Raw genomic sequence first — 24,159 nt, 5'->3', positions numbered from 1 at the left:
TGCACATTTTCTTTGCATAAAACTCTCTCTTATACGTGAGTTGCTGTGGATTTGTTTCTCCAAAGTACCTAGACTAATACAGTCCCCTTCCTTTTCACGTAGTTTTCTTGATAAGCTATTCCCATATCATACACTTCCACACTTAAACTGTTCCTGAACATTATATCTTCTATGCTGTTCCTTCTGGTACTAGTCACGCAGCCTTCTTGTTCCATGAGCACATGCTTATCTCAGGACCCGTGCGCATCCCATATCACTGTCTCATCTCTCTGGACATTTCTTGCTTTAGATACTGTCTGGCTCATTCCTCTTTTCATTAGGTCTCTGTTGAAAGGTCCCCTAAATCAGGGAGACTATCTTTAGCCACCTGGTATAAAAGGATCCCCCCACCCCACCCCACCCCAGCTCTAGTCCCTGCCTCAGCCTATCTTTCTTACCAGAGTTGCCTCCTAATGGTATATTTTTATTTATTGTCTCTCTCACTCCACTATTAGAATGTAAGTTTCCTCAGAGAAGGAATCTTTCACATTGTTGTCTCTGCAGTGCTTAGACTTGTTCTTGATTCATGAAGGGTATGTGTTAAATATAAATGGATTAATGAATAAAAACTCAAAACCCACTGCCATCGAGCCCACGCCAACTCATAGTGACCCTATAGGACAGAGGAGAACTGCCTTTGTGGCTTTCTGAGACTCTTCAATCTTTACCCGAGTAGAAAGCCTCATCTTTCTCCCCAATTAATGAATAAAGATGATATAATAATAGCTTTTCATATCGAGCACCAATCGGTTGTATTTGGCATGTGCTTTAATGTATAATAATATCAGCACCATTTTGAAGCATAGAGAACTTACTGTATATACTCGTGGATAAGCTGACTTTTCCAGCACATTTTTTTATGCCATTTTTGTGGTAAAATTAGGTGCCTCGGCTGATATTCAGGTCGGCTTATACTTGAGTGTATATGGTAGGTTCTGCCGCATATATTCAGTAAATCTTTAATGTCCATTAAGGGCCTACATGCACACACATTTTAAAAAAGGCTAAAGTAGTTCTTACTAAAGTGATTACCTGTAGCAGACCATGGGCAAGGGTGGGGGGTGGGGCATCTGAAAGAAAGGAACTAGGGCTTCTCATAGTTGAAGCCCTGCCTGGGACTACTTCAAGGTTTCATGTAGTTAGAAAACAATGCAGATTTCAGGGCATCTGTGAATCAGAATCGCTGGGAGCAGGGCCTAGGCCCAGGTGTTGTAAGTAAATCCAAGTGATTCTGATGTAGCTAATCAGGTGTGTGCCCTGAGAAAGACTTTGTGAGGGTCTTTGCCATATGACCCCAAGAAGGGACGTGATCAGGATCTATTCACCTGTGTCTTGCCTGCAGAGGCCAGCTCAAGGCCAGGAATGGGGTGGTTTATGCCACACGAGTGTTGTGATGTTGGATGGAACTACATTTTTAAAACGGTGGTCGTCGACTGCATTTCTATGTAGTGCAGCCTTGGGAGGATGCTGTGAGCCCCCGTGTTACAGCGGCCGAGCTGTGCTCTCAGGTAACCGACAGCGGGAGCTGATTCAGAGAGAGCCCTATCAGGAGGGAGGCTGCCACAGGTGAACTGGGAGAGATCACAGGAGGGTGAGGTTGAGAGGTGTCTGGTGAAGGTCAACCTGGTTGGAAACTGAGGTGCTAAAAAGACATAAAGGAAAACTGGCAGGAGTTTTGAGGATAGTGGAGAGAGAAGGATGGGGGAGATGGTAAACTATGTTTGCCTTCTGTCCTAGATGATAGATTTAGATGGCTATTATCCATGAATTAAAACAACAAGTGCTTTTATGTTTGGCAATTGCTCAGCCTAGGGATATCTGAAGGGGAAATTTCACACCGTCTTGGAAACCTTATGGGGCAGTCCTAGTCTGTCCCATTGTGAGGTTGCTATGAGTCAGAATTGTCAACAGCAGTGGGTTATAATGCCAAACATAGAATCTCTTAAAAAACAAAACATTGTGCAGGGAAGCCTTTTTGTTTCCCCTTGGTCAGCTCCATCATTTCACCAGAGCTACTGTGATTTCTAATTTCTATTTATGCCAGGAAGAACACACAGCGTCTTACTTTCTATGCCCCGTTTTTCCTTTGTAGCACAAAAATGAAACAACCACTGTCGTGTTCTGAGAGACAAGGACTGGAGCATGTTTCTAATGTGAAACTAGTGTTGTGAATGTAACCATGCTTTTGCAGACAACCTCTGGCCAGCACCCATTCTTTTGACTTGGGATGCCTTAGTACTTAGCATGTGGTTAAAGAGCCAAATTGAGATTGGAATCCCTACTCTACCACTTACTACATCAATCACTCTGGGCACCTCATTTATCCCTTCAGCCTCAATACTCTCATCTATAAAATAGGGGGTGGGGGACCCCCCCATACCAATGGTAAACTATGTTTACCTTCTGTCCTAGATGATAGATTTAGATGGCTATTATCCATGAATTAAAACAACAAGTGCTTTTATGTTTGGCAATTGTTCAGCCTAGGGATATCTTAAGGGGAAAGGATGTCGTTGTCGTTGTGAGGATTAAGTAAAATAACAAAAGATATATGTTTAGGAATTTTTAGAACACAGTGCGTGCTTAGTATTTGTACTATTATCCAATATTTTATTTCACAAAGGATCAAGATATGACTTATTCCTTTATGAAAGGAATAAGGGGACCCTTATGCTTCAACATAAAAAAGATGAGGAAGTGTCTGTAGGTTGCCTTAATTATTTGATGTGCATCTGTCAGGGTAATTCTTTAAATCCTTCCCGGAACTCTTTTGTGAAAACTAGTCCGGTGTGTCCCAAATGTGATTCCTGAAGCAGCAACATCAGTATCACCTGAGAATTTGTTAGAAATGCAAATTCTTAGGGCCAGACTGACAATGGGTGTGGGGCTTATAGACTCTTTTCTTGAACAAACTCTTAGATAATTTTGATACCCACTGAGGTTTTAAGAACTTCTAGCTTAGGCCATGTTTGCTTGGTTTTTTAAAATAAGCTTTAATGAGATATAATCCACTGGCCATACACTGTTGTGAGGTGCCGTCAGGTTGGCCCCTGCTCAGATAGCCTTTTGTATCACAGAGTGAAACTCTGCTCAGTCCGTGAGTGTTAGTCTGGGTACTTTAGAGAACAAAACCACAGAAACTCATGTATAAGAGAAAGTTTCATATAAAGGTTAAGTGCACATGAAGAAAACATCCCAACCCAGTGCTGCCCAAACCCACAAGTCCAACATTAACCTATATGTCCGACACCAATCCACAATGTCCTCCTCCATCTCACAAAACACACACTATGACACCGACTGCAGAAGGAAAGCCGAATCAGTGAACATGTAAGCATCTCAGCGCTGGCAGGGGTCTCCACAAGGCTGCTCCAGCACCTAGGGCTGCATCGGGGTAGGTCCATGCCACTTCTTCTCAGGGGTGTCGTGCAGGAAACAAGCCTTGCCAGCTGAAGCAGGGAATTGGCTAAGGCAGCTGCACCCTGGTCCGACCATCAAAAAACAAGAGACCTGAGACCTAGAAAGGCGAGGCTCACGGAGCCATTTATCTCTCCGCCCTTCGATTAGCCCCACATGTGTTTATCGGCCAGGTTGGCACAGTCAACTTTAACTCACCATGACTCCCTAACAATTGTTGGTGTTTGAGCTCCTTGTTGCAGCCACCATGTCAGTCCATCTCACTTAGGGACTTCCTTTTTTTTCCTTTTCACTGACCTCTTACTTTGCCAACTATGATGTCCCCTCTCCAGGGACTGGTCCCTCCAATACTAGGTTCAAAGTACGAGAGACGAGGTCTTGCCATCTTCATTTATAAGGAGCATCTGGCTGTCCTTTCAAGACAGATTTGTTTGACCTTCTGGCAGTCCAAGGTTCTTTCAGTCTTCTTTGCCAACACCATATTTCAAGTGCATCAATTCTTCTCTGGCGTTCCATATTTGCTGTCAACCCTCACGTGCCTGTGAGGCGATTGGAAATAACACAGCACGGGTGAGGTACACCTTTGTCCACAAAGGGACAGCCTTGCTCTTTAACACTTTAAGGCGGTCTTGTACAACAGATTTACCCAATGTCATGTGCTGTTTGGTTTCTTGGCTGCTGCTTCCTTGAGCATTGATTGTGGAGCCGAGCAAGATGCAATTCTTGACAACTTCAGTCTCTTCATTTATCATAATTTACCCTATTGGTCCAATTGTGAGGATTTTTTTTCCCTTTACAATGAATTTTAATCCATACTGAAAATTGCAATCCATGATCACCTTCAGCACATGCTTCAAGACCTCCTGAAGTTCAGCAATCAAGGTTGTGCCTTCTTGAACGCAGCTTACAAGGACAAAGGACACAGCTGTGGGAACATCACAAGTATAAAAGTGGTTTTCTCATTTCAAAAAAGGTTGAAATGTCGATTGATGACAAACTTTGTTCTGGATGTCCATCAGCTTCCCGGACGAAAATGTTGGCTCTAGTGCATTTGGAGTTTGTTCCACCGCGTCAGACTATTAATCAAGCTTTCTATTTTGAGGTTCTGAAAAGGCTGTGTAACAGTGTCCGACAAAAAAGGCCTGATTTGTGGCAGATGGGGGACTGGTTTTGTTACCACCATGACAATGCACCTGCTCACACAGCCATCTCAGTGTGCCAGTTTTTGGCAAAAAACAGCATGCTTCTGTTGCCCCACACACCTAACTCACCTGACCTTGCTCTGTGTGATTTCTTTTTGTTTCTGTGAATGAAGAGGGGCATGAAAGGACAGTGATTTGACAGTGTAAAAGAGGTGAAGAAAGAAAGGAGGGAGGTGCTGTCAGCCATCCAAACAGTTGAGTTTGAAAAATGTTTCCAAGAATGCAATCACAGATTTGGCAAGTGTATTAAGTATAATGGAAAGTACCATATATATTCAAGTATAAGCTGGTCCAAATATCTGCCGAGGCTCCTAATTTTACCACAAAAACTGCATTAAAAATGTGCTGAAGGACTCGGCTTATACTTGAGTACATACAGTACTTTGGTGGTGATAAGGTTGTTTTGTAGAAAAGTAAAATATAAATAAAACGATTAAAAAAATCACCATAATAAAGTAGAAAGGCAAGCCAAAAAAAAAAAAAAAAGTAAAATATATACCGTAGCTTTGAAAAAAAAGTTCTGCTTATTTTTGGGATACCCTGTGTATTCCAGGTTAATAAGCCTTCCTCCAATCCCAGTACTGAACTCTTCTTCCTATACTCTAACTTCTTTAATTGTGTGCTTACCAGACACACTGAGTAAGTATGGTGCAAGGAGCAAATCCCGATTCACACGTTTAGACCATGCAGTATTCCCTTGCTCTTCTTGAATAACTACTCAGTGCAATATATCATTTAATTCCTGACTGCTGCTTCCATGGGCATTGATTGTGGATCCAGGTAAAATGAAGTCCTTAGTAACTTTAATATTTTCTCCATTTATCATGACATTGTGTATCGGTGTGAGGGGTTTTGTTTCTTTACGTACCATGGGCTGTGCGTCGGCTCTTCATCAGTAAGGGCTTCAGGTCCTCGGTGCTCTCGAAGGCAGACCGTGTCGTCTTAGGCTGTGCATGGGTCTTCCTCCAACAGCGTCCAGAATGATTACTTACCACGCAGGCTGAATAAGTATGGTGAGAAGGAATGACTCTGGGAATTGTACCTTTTTTAATTTTGAACCACATAGTGCATCCCTTTGTTCTGGTGGAAGGACTGCCTCTTGATCCAGGCAATCAGGTTCTGCATGAGCACAATTAAGTGTTCTGGAATTTCCATTCAGTCCATCTAATCTACCCCTTTAAAAGGCAAAATTTATTGTTTTTTAGTATTTTCATAGAGGTAGGTGCAGCTGTCTCTACAAATGATTTTAGAACATTTTCATCATCCCGAAAAGAAGCCTTGTCCCCATTAAAATTCACTTCCCAATTTCCCCAGTGTCTTCAAGCCCTGGACAACTACTAATTTGCTATTTGTCTCTGTGGATTTCCCTATTTTGGACATTTCATATAAATGGAATGACATAATATATGGCCTTTTGTATTTCTTTTAGCCTAATGTTTTCAGGTGCATTTATATTGTGGCATGTACCAGTATTTCATTTCTTTTAATGGCTGTATAATATTCAATTATTTGGATGTACCAATAATTCAATTATTCTGTGTATTCATTCATCAAGTGCTGGACCTTTGAGTTGTTTCCACCTCTTTGGCTTTTATGAATAGTGCTGTTATGAACATTGATGACAGGTTTTCAGGTAGACATACATTTTCCTCTTGGGTGTGTCCCTAGGAGTGGAAATTTTGGTCACATGGGAAGCCAAACCCTCATCACTGGTCAGTAAATGGTGAGGAAATCGAAGGTGTCAAGGGTCTCTTTCTACTTGGACCCACAGTGTCCACGGAAGAAGAAGTCAGCCAATCACACAACAGAATACATGTGACCAATCTGTGCAGGTGGCAAGAGACTCTTTTCAAATCTTAAAAAGCAAAGATGTCACTAGATGACTAAGGTGCACCTTGTGTACATGCAAAAGCTGGGCAGGGAAAAAACAGAAAACCAAAGAATTGGCCTCTTTGAAGTATTGGTGCTGGTCATGCCTCGTGCAGGCACCATGAACGGTCCGAAGAACCAACAAAGCCGTCTTGGAGGAAGGGTACCCAGGAAGTTCCTTAGAAGTGGGGAGACTTCGCCCTGCCTACTGTGGAGGGATGGACGGCTGGGAGAAGACATCAGACTTGTAAAGTAAAGGGTCAGCAACAGAGCGAAGCCCTCAGGAGTCACAATCACAATGGGCATGAACCACGGACTCAAGAAGACAACGTTGTGGAGACGGTGCAGGACCAAGAAGGGCTCTGTAAAGCACGGTGTGTCGCACCTGACTCATCTGCAGCTACCAACAACATAGCAACCCAATACTGAACTATGTGAGGAGCCACCAGACTGGTTACCAGTGTGATAAAGAGTGTACACCTTTGTAGGTTTCCACAGTCAAAGTGCGAGGGTCCCAGCTTCTCCACGTTCTTATCAACTTCTAGGTATTATCCATTGGGCCATCTTTTGAGATAGGTAATGAATTCTCTAAGCTTAATATGTCCTGTAGGGCTCCTGTGGGTCAGAACCAACTTGACGGCACGTAACAACAGCAGTTTGTCTGAGGCGCCCTGGTGGCATCATGGGCTAGGCATTGGGCTAACATCAAGACCAGCAGTTCACTCTGGGTCGGAATTGACTCAATGGCCGTGATTTTTTTTTTTTTAGTAAATATGCTATAGCACTTAAACCTTCAAAAGCTTACCCTGTAAGCTGTTATTTTTGTGGTTTGGTACCTAAGTTCATGCTTATTAGCATGCCGGTAATAATTCATTGTATAAGGGTGGTGCAGCTGGTTGAGCGCTCACCTACAGGCCCAGAGGTTGAGGCTTTAAGCCTGGACCCTTGGAAGACAGGCACCTTGGGAGACCTGGCTAGTGATCTGCGTCTGAAAGGCCAGCGGCCTGAAAACCCTGGGGAGCAGTTCACTCTGCACACATGCATCTGCCACGAGCCAGAGTCAACTTGACGGCCACTGAGCGTAAAGAAGGGGCCCTGGTGGCAGAGTGGTGATGGAATGGGCTGCTAGCTGCAAGGTCAGCAGTTCAAAACCCCCAGCCACTCCATGAGAGAAGATGAGCCTCTCCACTCCTGGAGAGAGCTACAGTCTCAGAAACTGTCAGGGGCAGCCCTTTTCTGTCCCACGGGCACACCATGAGTCGCAGTCCATGGATGGCGGTGAGTCTGAGGACAGGCTCAGCGTCCCTTGTTTTCTGCTTTTGTAAACTTCCATCACCTTCTTAGCTGCTGCCTTTTCACAACAGCAACGAATAGATATGTTAATAGAGAAGCTCGTACATCTTTCTGGTCGGTTAATTCTGAAGAAAGGGAATTTGGGGGGTATCGTGGGAGAGGAATGGACAAAGGAGAGCTGATGTCAAGAGTTCAAGAAGAAAGAAAATATTGTGAAACCGATTGTGGTAGCAATTGTGTAATCCTTCTTGATGTGGCCGAACGGAGGGATGTTATGCTCTCTGTAAGAGTCCTAATAACACATTTAAAACAATTTTTAAAATATTAATGGAATTGTACAGTAGAATATACAGAAAATCATAATTAAATAATTGAGAGGGGGGAAAAAAGAGGAGCTGATCCCAAGGGCTCAATAGAAAGTAAATGTCTAGAAAAGTGATGGAATATATGTACGAATATGTCGGATACAATTGATGTGTGGTTTGTAACAAGAGTTGTAAGAGCCACCAATAAAATAATTAAAAAAAATTTTTTTTTGAAGAAAAGAAGCCAGGAACATTTTTAACCATCTAGCCTAGTAATTGTTCCATAAACATCTTTGACTGCTTGGGTCTCAGAAACATTTCTTAAACATATATACATTTATTTATTCATGATTTTTTACATTTGCATGATACCTGCTATCCAAAGCGATTAATTTTCTTATCCTTTGATTCTGAGCACAAGCCCCCGCTACAGAAAGAAGGTTTCACTGAGGCTAGTTGGCCTTTCTCATCGCTGTTTTCTTTCCCAGAGGAATGGCTTCTTGTGGGAACCAAGCAAGGACACCTTCTTCTCTATAGGATTCGGAAGGATGTTGGTGAGTGAAAAACCTTCCAGAAAGAAGTGGCTTACTACTGATACATTTAAAAAAAAAAAAGAAGAAAAAGTTTTAGTAATTGGTCCATACTCAGCTATGGAATCACTGATTTCTGCACCATCAAAAGAGCCATTTTGAGGGAGGGGCAGCTCTGGGAAGCTGAGAAGTTTGTAAGCTTCTCCAGGATGTTTTCTTTCACCCCCAAACTGCCTGCCCCTCCCATATGTGGGGTGAGATCGCATGTTTCTTACTTGATGACTTCTCAGAGAGTCACTACCAGTAAGAAAACCCCCCAAACCTCTCCTGATTGGACTTGAATCTCTGTGTAAATGGCACGGCAGGGTAGGTGAAAAAGGAGCTGTTGATAGTGAGGGAGTAGTGAGTTGCAGGTTGTGCAGCCACCCTCAAGGTCAGCAGTTTGAAGCTACCATGTGCTCCTCGGGAGGAAAATAAGGCTTTTTACTCCTGGAAAGAGTTATAGTCTCAGAAACCTGAAGAGGCGATTCTACCCTGTCCTGGGGGGTTACTGAGTTAGCATCAACTGTGGATGGCAGTGGTTTGGTTTGTTTTTGAGTTCACTTGTGAGATGGGAGATGACCTGGCTTTTCGGCCCAGCTTTACTTCCCCCTGGCCCTGTGACTGACCGTGGGCTCACCTTTCCCCTGTCAGCTTCCTCTTCTCCAGACGTTCTGGTAATAATTCATTGTAGTGAGATAAGCTGCACATGCAGTCATGCAATATCAATCACATGCAATAATGTGCTCAAAAAGACTTCGAGGTGTGTGTGTGTGGGGTGGGGGGCAGTGGGGGAGAGGGCGCACTATCAAATATGACCCCGGCAGCAATAACATAGAATCATAGGTGGAAAGGTTTTGAATTTATTGAAGAGTATTGTCTAGTGGGCATTTAAAGGATCTCACTCTTTTTTTCCCCCTCTTTGCTCATTTTACAGAAAAATTATATGCTTGGATACTAGGCCCGGGAGCCCCGGAGCTATAGCAATCTGCTGTGAATGCCAGAGTAGATTACTAGTGGGCAGTTGGGAAAGAGGAAGAAGGCTTGGTCAGTTTCTAGTGGTGGGGAGGAGAAATCAGAACAAAATAGAGGGCTTATTTCATGCTGAAGGTCTTAATTTTTCCTTTAAATCGAGGATCAGAAAACTTATTTTGAGATGGGCCAAATAATAAATCTTTGGGCTCTGGGGGCCATAGAATCTTTGTTGCAGCTACTCAACTCTTCCTTTGTAGCAGGGCAGCAGCCATAGCCATTATCTAAATGATGGGGGTGCTGTGTGCCAATAAAACTTTATTTACAAAATGGATAGGAGGGTGGGATTTGGCCAATGGGCAGTAGTAGCTCACCAGGTCCAGCTGCACATTTTCAGTTCTGAGAGCCAGAATATTTGCTTTCTGGGATCTCTATCCAGGCTGTGATTTTAAAATTAAGCTGAGTTTTTATCTTATTCTCCATTCTACTGCTTTGTGACTCTCTGTTTTGGGTGCAGGGACAAGGACTAAGATTCTCTGTTCTTTACTCCTCATAGAGAGTCTGTTTAGTTATTTATTTGTGCCATCACATACTAAGTGCTCAAGTAGAATGACTTTCCAGATAGATTATTTCTGGCTTGAACTAGCCGCAGTCTCAGTGTACGGGCAGCCAGGGTGGTGGGCTGGTTTAAGATGAAGCAAAAGCCGCGTCTTCACCTGTTGGTGGTCTGGAGCACACCCTTGGCAAGCCTTGGTGATAGGCCCAGCAGGAGATTAATGATGCAGTGTGCATGGGGCGGCTACTAAATTCCAGGGTTATGTCTCCTGAGCTCATCGGTAGGCGCTTGAGGAATGCAGGCGGGTTATCAGCCAGCAGCACCAAGACATCCTTATGGAAGGCGTCACTCACTCCCTCAGCCAGTAATGACACGCACAGCACCTTCCCTGTCAGTGTTCAAGCTGGGAGGGTTAGGGTTCATGGCTGTTGTCAAGCGCTTAGCTCTTGGCAGCGGGCCCAAGAAAATAAGCTCCTAGCATGTGTCGTGGTTTTCTTCTTGGGCAACATGATTGAGAACCAGTGGGTGTCAACAGGTGCATTTGAGATACCCTGAATGACACGCCTGTGTCTGGTCGCCTCCCATTCACACAACAGCTTGTTGGCAGTGGGATGAAGCTCGGTGTGTGCATGGATTCAATCCTACATCGTGAGTCAGAGCCCCACCCAGCAGCCTTGGGAATTACTGTACATTAAGGAAGTATTTGCAAGAGCAGCATGACTAGTAAGCATCAGACCACTAACTGCAAAATCAGAAGTTCAAACCCACCAGCCGCTCTGCTCCCATCAAGATTTACAGCCTCAGACACCCTATACAGGGTCACCGGGAGTCAGAATCAGCTCAGCGGCAGTGGGCCTGGCTTGGGGCTTGGGGCTGAAGCAGCTGTTATTGCAGGCCAGGTGCTCTCTTGGCAGGCTCGTCCCACTTCGGAAACCTCAAGATAAGACAGTTTTTCAGTGCTGGGACACTCTTGAATTCTGCAGGTCATGAAGTATAGTAATACTATGTAGCTTTGAAAAAAATGCAGCCAGTTAATAGTTATATTACTATTATTATTATTTTTTAATCAATTTATTGGGCCTGTTATATTACTATTGAAAGTAAATATTACTCCTTGTAACTTTTTGTTAGTCCTATTTGAGAAGGTAAGAAATTGAACTACTATTTGATTTCCCCCCCCAAGGTGTCTGCCCAATCTGCTGTGATTTTATGTGAAGCTTTTTGTTTATGTTTTTTGTAGCTGGCATTTTATGGAGCTTTTAGATCAGTACAGAGATCATGAACAATGTGTACACAATTCTTAATGCATGTACCAAAATTTTAAAGTGGCATGTCAATACAAAATTATCTCTAGATTCCAGTGACTTGCCAGCTTTAAATTAGGAGGCGATTTTTTATGAAGAGATTATCAAGAATGAAGTTTTCTTTTTTTAAAAATTTTAAAATAGATGGTTTGGGAGAGATAGCTGTACTCACCAAATACTGTATAAAACTTGATCACACATGTCTAGTTTGGTCATGTCCAATGTATTTAGATTTCAAAATACTGCAGACCGTGAACAGTATGGAAGACTATGGGGAGAACCCTGTATCTAGAACTACGAAAAAGTAATCTTTTGATACAGTAGAACCCTCAAACTGGATCTAGTTAGTGTTAATGGATTTGGAATACTGGTGGTGACTGCATTTTTCCCAAGTTCACATGTGACTTCTGACAAGTGAGTTCAGCTCTTTCACTAGGCGTTGGCAGTGTGAACCTACTTTAGTGTGATGTAAAGTCTCCCTGCAAGAAGCTCCACTTCTCCCTTTCCCCGTGGAGGACAGCTCACTTCTGGACCAGCCCTGGCCCTGTATGTATCAGAAGTAGACCTGGAACCTCATGAGTCAGCTCTAGAACGAAGGTCGTTTCTAAATTGGAGACAGTGCAAGGTAGATAAAGATGCAACCAGATTGCCCTTCCAGGGAGAGAGAGGGAGATGGATGTAGGTATCGTGGGAAGCTGGGCGTTGGGGATCTGGGCTCTGGTCTGAGCCACCTCCCTGCGTGGGAAGTACACTTCCCATGCCCAGCACTTCTGCTGTCCACTAAGATATGAAGTCGATGGTTCTCCAAGTCCAGTGCCCAGGAGACAAGCCGCTGTGTGATTGCATTATGTGCTAAACTTGTCACCTCTTTTTTGATGACTTACCATATCTACTTGGAAAAACAACAAATGACGTTTTTTCTTAGACTTGGGTATTTGGCATATATTTCCTCCAAAAGAAGAGCCCTTGTGGTGTAGTGGTGCTAAGCCCTCGCTCGGCTGCTAACCTGAAGTTCTGTGTGGTCAAAGCCACCAGCCACAGAGAGAGCAGCCTGCTTCCGGCAAGATGGCGGCCGTGGCGCCCTGTGGGCAGTGCTTCTCAATCCTGACGGTTGCTAAGACTCAGCAGCAGTGAGCCTTTGGCGCCTTTGGCGTCTCCAAAATGAACGTGGGAAGCTCCACTCCTTCAAAGAAATAGGAGCGTGGACAGAGGATACCTATTCCTTGGGGTAGCTGTGCAAGTTACAGAGATAGATATACATTTCTAAGCCCAATGCCAGTGATGGCTCTAGTTAAATGGCTGCTCTTATGCCAACTGTTCTCTTTTCAGCTCTGTGGTGCCTTTGGAGGTTGAGTATTTTTTTGTCATCCCAGCAAGGCTAGATACGCATGGTTTTTTGGTCTATAACTTCTTTACCCTTTTTTTGCAACAGTGCCGGCAGATGTTGCATCACCTGACAGCGGCAGTAAGTGTAGATGCGTTTTTCTGGGGGTGTGCTGGGCTCTGGCCCAGCTACAGAGGGTAGCTGCTGGCCTACAGACGCTTTGGGCTGGGTTTCATTGCTTGGGCTCTTGCATTTTGGGCTCTACTTTGTACACTCTTCTCTGTGAGGCACTTTGCCAAGGTACTTTTTGTTGTGGCTGTAAAGTGTAAGACGTTTGAACTGACAAGTACCTTGCAGCTGCAGGGCACTTCTGTGGTGTGATCCCTGTTGCTGATGCCAAGTGAAGGTGCATGGAAGCCTTTTCTAAAATGGGGATAGAAAGTAGCTCGCAAGGCTTAGTAAAGATAGGTGGCTGGTATAGAGGTGTCCTTCGAGTCTTGTAGGAATGTCATGTAGAGTAGCCTTTTGTTTTTGTCTCTGTTTTCAAATGTTTATGTTTGGAACTGTGCATATTCATTTCTTTTCCATAGGTTGCAACAGGTTTGAAGTAACGCTGGAGAAATCCAATAAAAATTTCTCCAAAAAGATCCAGCAGGTAGGCCATGATGGTGGTTGCTAGAAGAATCTGTGACGGACTCGTGGGAGGCCCTGCCAAAGCAGGAGCTCTGGTCATGCTGTTGAATAACGGAACCCTCTGCTTTCTGGTCTCTGTCCGTACAACCAGGGGCCCGAGATCCTCTTGGACGAGCGGAAATTTTAATTATGGGTAAAAATAAGTCAAATGTCTGCGATTGGTTTAGGCTCCTTTGTCCACTTTTGGTCTCTAGTTAAAAGACTTTTGCTAAACCTTGTTAGACATGTTTAATTGAGAAGAATGATCTGCTATTTTCCAGATCCATGTGGTTTCCCAGTTCAAGATTCTGGTCAGCTTGTTAGGTAAGAAAAGGGGATGTGTTTGTATTTTCTGTGTGTGTGTGTATATACTATATATATATAGTATATATATATATGTACTGTGACCCAATTAACCCTTTCATAGTCAATTTGATAGTCATTATTTAACAAATGAACTGATAGGTCCAGAGCAGATAAAGCAAGAGACCCAGGTTATAAAGACAGCAGTATCTATCTCCCTTGGGCTCAGCTGTCCAGGGAGTGTCCCTTTATTCATTCACTCATTCATTTATTCACCAGTTTGTCAAATATTGATAGAGCACTGTGCAAAGCAAGCCTGACCTGGGCATTGAGAACGCCAGTTGAGCGAGACCTGGCTTCTAACTTGGAAGTGTCCAATCTCATTAAGAAGATGAGAATGATAAAAAGTCATCATCATCGATTGTCGGAAGTTACTATGGAAGTTTATAAAAGGGTTGAAGGGTCCACCGCTTAGTGGGTGGTCAGCATTGGGACAGCAGGGGAGAGGTAGGCAGAGCCCTGGAGGCAGAGCGACTCACTTGAGCAAAACCCCGCGAGGCAGCAGTGCAGGGCATGGCAAGTAGTCCCTGACAGGCAGTCTTGGGATTTGTGATGGAGGATGGTGAAATACCAGAGGAAAGAGGAAGTCTGGGCCAGGCTGTGAAGGACAAGCTGTGGTTTCTAAGAAGGGAGCCAGTTAGGCCTTGACAAGCAGAAGACTAAATCTTCTTGACTAAAAGACAGGAGGCCGATGTGAAATGACTTTGCTTTCTGAGAATAGACATGTATGCCAGGGGTTGGTACAAGATCCATAGGGGTTTTCGTTTTTCTTACTAGAGGTTCCTAAAGTGAGTATCTTTAAAGGCCGCTTCTTGTGCAAATATTGCATCACAAACTTTCCAAACTTGAGGGTGAGGTATAGGATTTACTTTGGAAGCGAAAGAGCTGTTTTACTGTGGTGATTTCAGGTTTTTAAAGAGCAGAACATGCAGGTTCCAAGTGGTCTGTTGCATGTTCGGGACTGGCAGGAGAGCAGGTAGAACCACCGTCATCCGTGAGACTAATGGTCCACCTCCATCCAACATCTACCTCTCCCATCCTCTAGAGCAGCGGTTCTCAACCTGTGGGAGTCGAACCACCTTTTCACAGGGGTCGCCCAATTCATCACAGTAGCAAAATGACAGTGATGAAGTAGCAACGAAAATAATGTTATGGTTGGAGGGCTCACCACAACATGAGGAACTGTATGCAAGGGCCATGGCATCAGGAAGGTGGAGAACCACTGTTCTAGATGCTACGGTTATTTACTTTTACCTTTACCTTTGGTCATGAAAGTGGCCGTACTAGAGAAGGGTGATCATTTATAGTGACGATTTGCCTTCTTCCGAACAGAAAATAACATTTATGTCCATGACCTGTTGACATTCCAACAAATCACTACGGTGTCAAAGGCAAAGGGGGCGTCCCTGTTCACCTGTGACCTCCAGGTAAGCGTAGGCAAGGTGAAAGTTGTCTTCGTGCTTTCATCAATATGTTCCTGCTCTTCGTTGAGAATAATGACCTTGACCATCCAAACCCACCAGAGGCCCCACGCAGAGTCCTTGGCTTTGGGTTGTCTTGAAATGTCCTCTGATCTGAAGTTGAGCCACTGCATTCACAGTGACCTCCAGTGTGAGCCCCACGTATCCGCATAGCAGGGTCAGCACACTGGCCGTGGACAAGCCCCCGTGCAGAATCAAGGCTAACGCTATGAGTAACGTGGCGATTGTGCATTCAAATGGGCCCTCGTTCTAACCATGTGACCATGGTCTTTGTCTTTGGCTTGTCACTACTCTCAAAAGACAACACTCCTTCTTTTTGCCAGTTCATGATCCTGCTTTGTGACAAAGTCGGCCTTGCCCTCCTCCATTTGGGTCCCGCCACAGCCTGCGTGGTGCTGCACCGTGTTGTGTCGAAGCACGTGCCTACTCCACTTGTTTTTAAATCTGAGACATGACTTTAATGTCAGAGATAGTTTTCTGTAAATTCCATTTTTTTAAAAAGATCATTTGATTGGGAGCTCTTCCAGCTCGTATCACAATCCATCCAGCAGCAGCCCCAGCCCCCACCCCACCCTATTTGTACATAGGTTGCCATCGTCATTTCCTAAACATTTACTTTCTATTGGAGCCCTTGGTATCAACTCCTCTTTTTTCCCTGCCCCCCCAACCCCACCCTCGTGACCCCTTGATAAATGATAAATGATTATTGTTTTCATATCTCCACTGACCGCTGTCTCCCTTCACCCACGTTTCTGATGTTTGTCGGCGAGGGTGGGGTTATGTGTTGATCACTGCGATAGGTTCCCCCTTCATCCCCTCCATCTTAAGGGTGTTCTGTGGGTGAAGTCCTGCCCTAAGTCTTTCCCCTCTGCGGGGTGGAGGTGCCGGCATCTGGCGTTGGGGAGGAAGTGCCCCCCAGCCAGGTGTTTCTGAGTCCACATTAGAGGCTGCTGTTCTGCTCAGCAGGCCTGACAGTGAGACCCCATGTTACAGAGGACTTCGGATCAGAAGCCACTTAAAGGGAGACCACCTGCAACAGTTCTGATTCAGTGGTGGAGTAGGCGTGGGTGCCCGTGAGTGTGCTCAGTGAGGGCATGCGCATCCTCATCTGGAGTGGGTGTTTCTTTCCAGCACACAGAGACTGGTGAGGAGGTGCTGCGGATGTGTGTGGCAGTGAAGAAGAAGCTGCAGCTCTATTTCTGGAAGGACAGAGAATTTCATGAGTTGCAGGTAAAATCCACTGCGGCCTGGCCTGTGGGTGGGGTGGGAGCTGTTGCTATGATTAGCCCCACAGTTTGAAAGACTTCCTGTTGAGTTCAGCACCCCAGTCTTGTAGTTCTTCCCCGATAGCTACTCTGGCAAGAAATATATGAGAGCTTGTTGGCCAAGTCTTCTGGTCCTCAGAAGTCGGGGGAATACGATTCTACCATTTCCATCTTGAGTGGTTTAATTTAAAGTAGGCATCTACTTCTCCAAATCTACCTTTATGTGTAGCCTATATATCGTATCTTTATTTTGGGTATCGTATCTTTATTTTATTTGGATAGCCCAACCTTAGGCTATCATGAGGGTGATGTTTTACAGAATGGGAGGTAATAACATGGTCGTGATTTTTTTTTTTAATTTCAGTATCTTTGAACTCTTGCTCTCTTTCTTTAGGGGGACTTTAGTGTACCAGATGTGCCCAAGTCCATGGCTTGGTGTGAACATTCTATCTGTGTGGGTTTCAAGAGAGACTACTACCTAATACGGGTAAAGCATTATGATTTTACAAACATCAGTTTACTTTGAGGAAGACAAGTATGAATTTTCCTTAGGGAGAAGACGCTATGCTTCCAACTGTAGATCCAGAGACCATCTTAAGTAGAACTTTTTTATAACATGGTTTATGTTTGTTTGTAGTTTTAGTAATTTTTCAGACTGTCAACTTTTCCACTAAGATGTCTGTGTGACTGAAGCCAGGGCAGAGTCAGCTCTCAATTCTCTGCCTTAAGAACTTTCCAGATTATGTATCTAATTCTTGGGACAGATTTAACTTGGGGCTTTTTTGCAGTTGTCTGATAGACTTATTATGACTGCTGCCTGAGGCTTCAGTGTGCAGGAATTATAAGCTAATTTTAGTATTAAGTATTATTTAAAAAAATTTATTTTAAATACTTTGTTTCATTTTATTTCAAAAGCTACATGTGTTTAGAAAATAAGACTTCTAGATAAACATAAAAGAAGTTCAAATTGTTTTATCATTCCTATTCACAGATAAACACTGTTACCCCTTTGCTATATGTAGACTTCTACCCCATTTGCAAAATAACACGTTACACGCCTTGCTTCAGAACTTTCATTTTTCTGAACATATGTGGTAAATATCTTTCTGGGACATGAAGTTGTTTTCCCCAATTTGCATACAAGAATGCATTTTTACCCTAATATGAATATCTAGAAAAAGTTGATAGACCATTTATTCTATAGACTAGTCTAACTCTCGTAGCTCCATACTTCTCCCTCGGTCCAAAGTAGGCAGTTCTAGAAGCCTTGCTTTTTCACCTCCCCGCTATTCTGGCCCCAGTGGGCCATTCATTACCTAATCAATATGTTTGTTCCATATTTTTACTGCTGGAATATCTTGATTTTGTCAGCCACGGGGTTCTAAAGTTCTAAAGGAGTCACTGATGTGCACTGATTGAATAGCAAGTAGGCAGGTCAGTGCTGAAGGAAGATGACAAGGGTTGGGGGAGACTGGGCCAAAAGTCACTCCGACGACGACCCTGGTTACTGCTGTCACAGGCTTGAGGCTGGCGTTTTCTGTGAGTGGGAAATCTCTCCTTAGTGCATTGCGCTTGAGACTCATCCCTGTCTGCAGTTTATTGCCTTTCATGGGCTGATGCACCCCACAGCTTGTGTGTCCATTCATTTGTTGCAGAACAAAGTATTTTCCAAGTTTCAGCAATCATGAAGAAAGCTACTTCACACATTCACACACATGTGAGCATAGAGGTTCATTTCTCACGGGCAAGTGCCTCGGAAGGGCCCTGCTGGGCCGTCGGTGACTGGTGCTCCCCTTCATGAGCGACCAGCCATCGGTAGGCAAAGTGGCTGGATCATTTCGCATTTCCCCGGCAGCATCTGGTGAGTTGCAGTTGCCTTGCTGGCACGGTGGTGTTGTCAGTTGCCAGGCTAAATGCTTTTCCTTGTGTTAGAGCAAAAGAGAGCTGGTTCTACTTTTTGATAACAGATTCTGCTCTAATAACCCCCTACCATCTTTCTTTGTGCTGGTCAGAGAGTAGTATGGTCTTCTCCAGCTCTGGGATTTCGTCTGGATTTTTCTCCTCTCACTCATTTTGTGTCTTCCTGTAGGTGGATGGAAAGGGCTCCACCAAAGAGCTCTTTCCAACAGGAAAACAGCTGGAGCCCTTAGTTGCGCCTCTGGCGGATGGCAAAGTGGCTGTGGGTCAGGATGACCTCACCGTGGTGCTCAATGCGGAGGGGATCTGCACGCAGAAGTGCGCCCTGAACTGGACGGACATACCGGTGGCCATGGGTGAGGACCCCCGGTGCTGCCGTGGGCCCCTTGGAGTCCGGGGTTGGCGAGTTCTTGAAGAACGGGGGGGCCCCCTTGGCAGACCTGGGTTGGGTCGTCATTTGCTCTCGGTTCCCCTTTTGATAAGTAGAGGAGGGCCGGAGAGACTTGAAAATCAGGATATAATGGTTTGTGTGGGGAATCCAGTTTTTCACAGACGCGGGACTGTAAGCAGAACTATCCGTTTGAGGCTATGATGATGGGTGAAAATGTGCACGGCAGAGCAGGGACCCAGCCCGCAGCTTCTCTGTGAGCAGCTGGGCCCCCTTGGTGGCATTCTGCATACCGTGTGGCCATTTTCACGGTTCCTCCTCTGCTTCCCCACACCGACTTCCACAGACGACCAGCTGACTTCTCTCCCGTTTGCAAGTGACTGTTTACTGAGGCGTCCACCTCATAAAAGTAGCTTCTTCCCCCTACCTTCTTTTTCAAGATCTCATTGCGTCTTGGGTCGAGGAGACACCACTTGGAAAGCAGTGGACAATCCCTAGTTCTTCCTCACATACACATAACTCAGCAATGACGGCTTTCTGACACTGTGGTCCTTGTTGTCTTTGGAGCTAACTTAGTGAGGCAAACTGCCCGTAGGTGTCCGCCTCTCCTCCTAAGCTCTAGCTGATTCTGGCGGCCCTACACTCACCTCAGGCCTCTCAGTCCGCGTTGGTGTTTCCTGGAACCCTGTGGCCACCCTCGCAGTCAGAAGCGTGAGCATGCTGTGGGGTCAGGACTACAGGCTTGCCTCCTGTCTTTAAGGGCTGTAGCAGGGGAGACAAGGATTGTATCCTGGGGAAAGGCGCACTCAGACACCGCTTCAGCAGGTGCTGCCTTAGATGAGCTGCACTTCAGTAGTCCACACAATAGAAGGTTCATTGTCTAAGGAGTCTGGATGCTTCATGGTGGAAGTAAGGTCAGACTAGGCCAGGCAGGGAGTTTGAGACCCGACTTGAGGAAACTTCCTTTTCAGGCTGAGAGAACAGCTTGCAAAAGGAGCAGAAAATGCAGAAGACATGCTGCTTCCTGAGAAGATGTGAAGGAGACCGACAGGACTGGAACAGTGCTCTGAATGATGGAGGACTAAAATAAGCCTGTTGTTCTTGGCCCCTGAGAAGTTGGGAGAGGCCTGTGGATTTCTAACTGGCCAGCTGCCTTGACCCTGGCCTCTGTTCCAGGGTGGCTAAAGATGAGCTGACCAGCAGGAAGATCACAACCGAAAGACTAGTGTCTTAGAAGCTCCCGAGGGGCTAATTGCTTGTGGTGGCATAAATGAAGGAACACTTAATGTGCTCCAAATATGTTTCTGATCCTCCAGTGTGAGAGCTCCTGTTTAAAAACCTGTCCTAGTATCTTGGTATCTTGCTCTGCCCCACAGTGGGAGACGTGGTTTTGATGAGAGCACCATAGAACTTCCTTGCAAGACGTTGAGCTGCCTCAAAAGAAAAGTAAGAAAGTAAGGGAGTGGAGTCCACCTCAGAGAGAGAGGATTCAACATTAGAACCATGCAGTACGTTCCATCCACACTGTGGACTTTTCTGCTCTCACCCTGGCCACGTGGCCCCCTCTCTGCCCTTGTTCACGATGCTGCTGTCCCCTTTCTTCTCCACTCACTGCTGGCCCGCTCACGTGACCAGGCCCTGCCTCATGGCACTTCCTCTGTGAAGTCCTGTCTGACCTTCAGGCAGATTTAGTCACTTCCTGCTCTGCGCCCCCAGAGCCCTCTCAAGGTATCTCCTCCTGGCACACCCCCTGTGGCACTGAAGGGCACCGAGCCTCTGGTCTCCTCTGCTCACCCCAGGGTTCCCTGCCCTCTGGATCATTGTCTTGCTCCACTTTGGATTCTTGTTGCCTGAACCATCCTCACCGCTCAGTAAAGGATTAAGAATGCCGCTGGATAAATGAATGATCGCCCCTGTCAGACCTTCCTGGTCTGACTGCCGACCCAAAGCCAGGCTATGCTATGTCTTGAGGTTAGAAAAGAGGAGAGCTAGGGGACCCTACTCTTGTCCAAAGAGCCGGGGGAGCCCCAACATTTGAGAAGATGCACCAGCCAGGAGGGCTCTTGTGGTGGGCTACCTTTTTCACGGAAAGGCCCTTTCTGAGTGAGCCAGAGGGAACAGGAGAGAAATGTGACATGTTTAAACAAGTGAATACTAAAGAAAACCGCACCAACTGTTTGAAATGAGACCAGTCCCCTCCACCCCCACCCCTCACCCCCAAAAGGAAAGGGAAAAAAAAATCTAAAGACGAAACATGAAGCTTTTTATTTATTTATGTATTTTTCATCATGTGAAAACATTAAAACCTGTGGAAATCCTGTCTAGAGGGCTGTGTCCTCGTTGCTGAGTTCCTGTATAGTTTTGAAACCCCACTGCATCTATATTTTTAAGAACATAAAAGTTCAAGTGCGAAACACATTTCATTTTGTTTTGTCTTTTTCCCCAATTTAGCAACTTCTACCTGTATCAGTGCCATTGATTACCCTGTTCCTGATCCATAGCCATTATTGATAAGTCTTTTCTGAATTATTCCACCACCGTTAATATAACTCCTCCTCCTTCACCCATGGTAACCTCTGGTCAAGTTTGGTTGCTTTTTTTTTTTTTTTTAATTTTAACAGAAAACCGATCATTAAGAAAAAAAAATTATAGTAAATTAACTTCACTGAGCAAACTTCTGAAGGCATGCTTTGAGATTAAATTTCTGAGTGATAATTCTGCCATCTAGTGGTTCGTTTTGACTCGGTCTTGACAGAATGTGGAGTAGAGCCATGGGCATTTCAGCAACCCAGAGGGTCAGTTCTGCGCTGTCCTGCAGGGTCGCTGTGAGTTGGAATTGATGGACTGAGTGATGGCAGTGAGTTTGGTTTGGGAGTTTACATTCATAGAAAATACTCCCGCTTTGTTGGTGAAGTTATATTTAATGTATTATGCAGATAAGAAACACATTTCAGAGGTCATTGTAAAACATAACAGGTCTTCATTCAGGATTGTTCTGAGTTTCTGCCTAGTTTCTAAATTCCCTCCATGTAAATTCTCTTTTACCATAAAGAAAAGAAAACAGAAGGCCTGTTGCTGTTGACTCAATTCTGAGCCGCAGAGACCCTGAAGGACAGAGCAAAACTGTCCCTTAGGGTGTCCAGTGTTCGGCAGAGTGGCAGCTGGTAGGTTTGAACCTCTGATTTTGCAGTTAGCAGCTGAGCACTGTACTACACTCCTAGGGCTTTTTTCCTTTCGGACAACTGAAAACTCACTGCCATCTAGTAGATGCTGACTCACGGACAGGCTAGAACTGCCCCTGTGGGCTCCCAACCCAAGAATTTAAATGAGAGCCATGGATAGTTGAATGAGAGTGCTTTTCTGAGATGTGTGCAAAGGGAGAGAGTCAGAGGACTCACTGCTAGTCTCACGTAGGAGATGGCTGTGCTGGCACTATTCTCCTCAGATCTCTTCTCAGTGAGCCAGCAGGCGCCAAGCAGAGTTTTTGCATTTTGTCTGTGTAAAATGCTTAAGCAGATCAACATTGATGAGAAATCACGGGTCTTTTCTTTAGCATCATTTTAGGGAAAAGACATTACCTTCCCTTTCTAAGAGCATGCAAGAAGGGGTTGTGGGACCTTGTCCCCCCACTGTTGGGCAGCTGCCGATGGCCTGTGTGTGGTCTCGCTTTGTAACAGATGAGAGAGAATGAGTGAAGCTTCAGGTTGCTCGTGGCAAAGCCGTCTGCATTCTTTTTGAGCAAGAGACTTCTCAGGCCAATTCAGACAAAGCGACTTTTTCTTTTCTCTGAATCATTGTAGGATCCTAGTTGAGTGTCTGACTGGTAGGCTTTGGTGGTCTGACTGAAACCCTCCATGGATAACCCCCAGACCACATGTCATGTAGGCCCGGACTACCTCTCAACATGCCCTCTCTCACACAGAGCACCAGCCTCCCTACATTATTGCCGTGTTGCCTCGATACGTCGAGATCCGAACACTTGAGCCCAGGCTCCTGGTGCAGAGCATTGAACTGCAGAGGCCCCGCTTCATTGCTTCGGGAGGGTAAGGAAGGAAGACATCTATTTACTGTGGCCTTGGTCTTGCTGCAGGTGACACCTGTGCTGCTTGGCTAACATTCTTTCACTTGCCTGCAGATCAAACATCATCTACGTGGCCAGCAATCATTTTGTTTGGAGACTCATTCCTGTCCCCATGGCAACCCAAATCCAACAGCTTCTCCAGGACAAGCAGTTTGAATTGGCCTTGCAGTTGGCCGTAAGTCTTGCTCGGGAGGCTGGCGTGTGAGCCTGCTATAGTGTTCTCAAAACCGGGCGGTGAGGGTGGAGATGTGCAGACGGGGTTTGGGCTGGCTGAGTGAGTACACGCCGAAAGCCGGGGGTTGCTCTCGCCTGACTGCATAAAACGTGGCTGTCACGCTCTGCCCTGTCGCTTTCTCAGATTGCCATCTGCCAAATGTCGAGTGCATGCTGGTTAACTCACAGTACCTCATAACGTTGATGGATGACCAGAGCAATTGAATTAGTGTGCCATCGTCTTGAAGAACGATAGGCATCAGGGCTCAAGTAGGAAGATGATGTTTTGAAAATGACCATGGCAACCTATGTACAAGCTTGCTTGATACAATTGTTTTATGGATTGTTATATCTGTAAGAGCCCCCAATAAAATGATTTACATTTTTATAAAACAGCAGGCAGTGCACATTCTGAAGTTCAATGACAATCATAAATGTAAGATTATAGTCTTATCCTTGTGCAAAGGGAAAGAGTTCCTTGGTTCTGAGTCAGCGACCAGAAGGCCTCTCAAAATCCCTTTCAACGGCAGGCTGCTAGGTTTGGCCTTTCTGTCTGTGCCTTGAAACCACCTCGAGTTGTGGCGTTCACCAAGACCGCAGCTCGCTACCTGTCATTGCCACACCTCAGCTGGGTGCATGGAATGTTATTCACAGCATGTAGGAGCCGGGCTCTGGTTCCGGTCATGTTTCCATGCCAAACGTTGTTTGGGGTTGGCCTGAAAATCCACGTCTCCCTCTCTGGAACATCTTTCGGGATGATGATTGTCACCCTGGAGGGTGACTTTGATTCCGGGAAAGAAGCCAAAGCCATTCTGGGCCTGACTTCGCTAGCCTACCCTCCTCAGGCAGTGGCCATTTTAGTAAAAGAAGGGGGTTTTTAGAATGCTCATAGCAGTAAAACCTGATTTCCAGGGCAACTTGTAAATTGC

The 24,159-nt window shown here is 45.3% G+C and overlaps 1 protein-coding gene across 2 annotated transcripts in view; it reads left to right on the top strand.

Annotated features, from left to right (window-relative positions):
* VPS39 (VPS39 subunit of HOPS complex) overlaps positions 1-24,159 on the top strand; it is a 42,099-nt gene that overhangs the window by 1,917 nt on the left and 16,023 nt on the right. Inside the window, exons 2-11 of one of the 2 annotated variants that reach the window (XM_004709368.4) lie at positions 8,614-8,679; positions 12,959-12,991; positions 13,441-13,505; positions 13,804-13,846; positions 15,218-15,312; positions 16,498-16,596; positions 17,026-17,118; positions 18,721-18,904; positions 22,859-22,979; positions 23,072-23,192. In XM_004709368.4, the coding sequence (XP_004709425.1) occupies positions 8,614-8,679; positions 12,959-12,991; positions 13,441-13,505; positions 13,804-13,846; positions 15,218-15,312; positions 16,498-16,596; positions 17,026-17,118; positions 18,721-18,904; positions 22,859-22,979; positions 23,072-23,192 (920 nt within the window). The remainder of the gene's footprint in view (positions 1-8,613; positions 8,680-12,958; positions 12,992-13,440; positions 13,506-13,803; positions 13,847-15,217; positions 15,313-16,497; positions 16,597-17,025; positions 17,119-18,720; positions 18,905-22,858; positions 22,980-23,071; positions 23,193-24,159) is intronic. The other variant, XM_004709369.4, reaches the window with a different exon arrangement.

This window comes from Echinops telfairi, unplaced genomic scaffold (assembly GCF_000313985.2).
Source record: "Echinops telfairi isolate 266 unplaced genomic scaffold, ASM31398v2 ScPeMD7_8;HRSCAF=38, whole genome shotgun sequence".
Taxonomy (NCBI): domain Eukaryota; kingdom Metazoa; phylum Chordata; class Mammalia; order Afrosoricida; family Tenrecidae; genus Echinops; species Echinops telfairi.
This window is presented reverse-complemented; position numbering and strand designations above follow the sequence as displayed.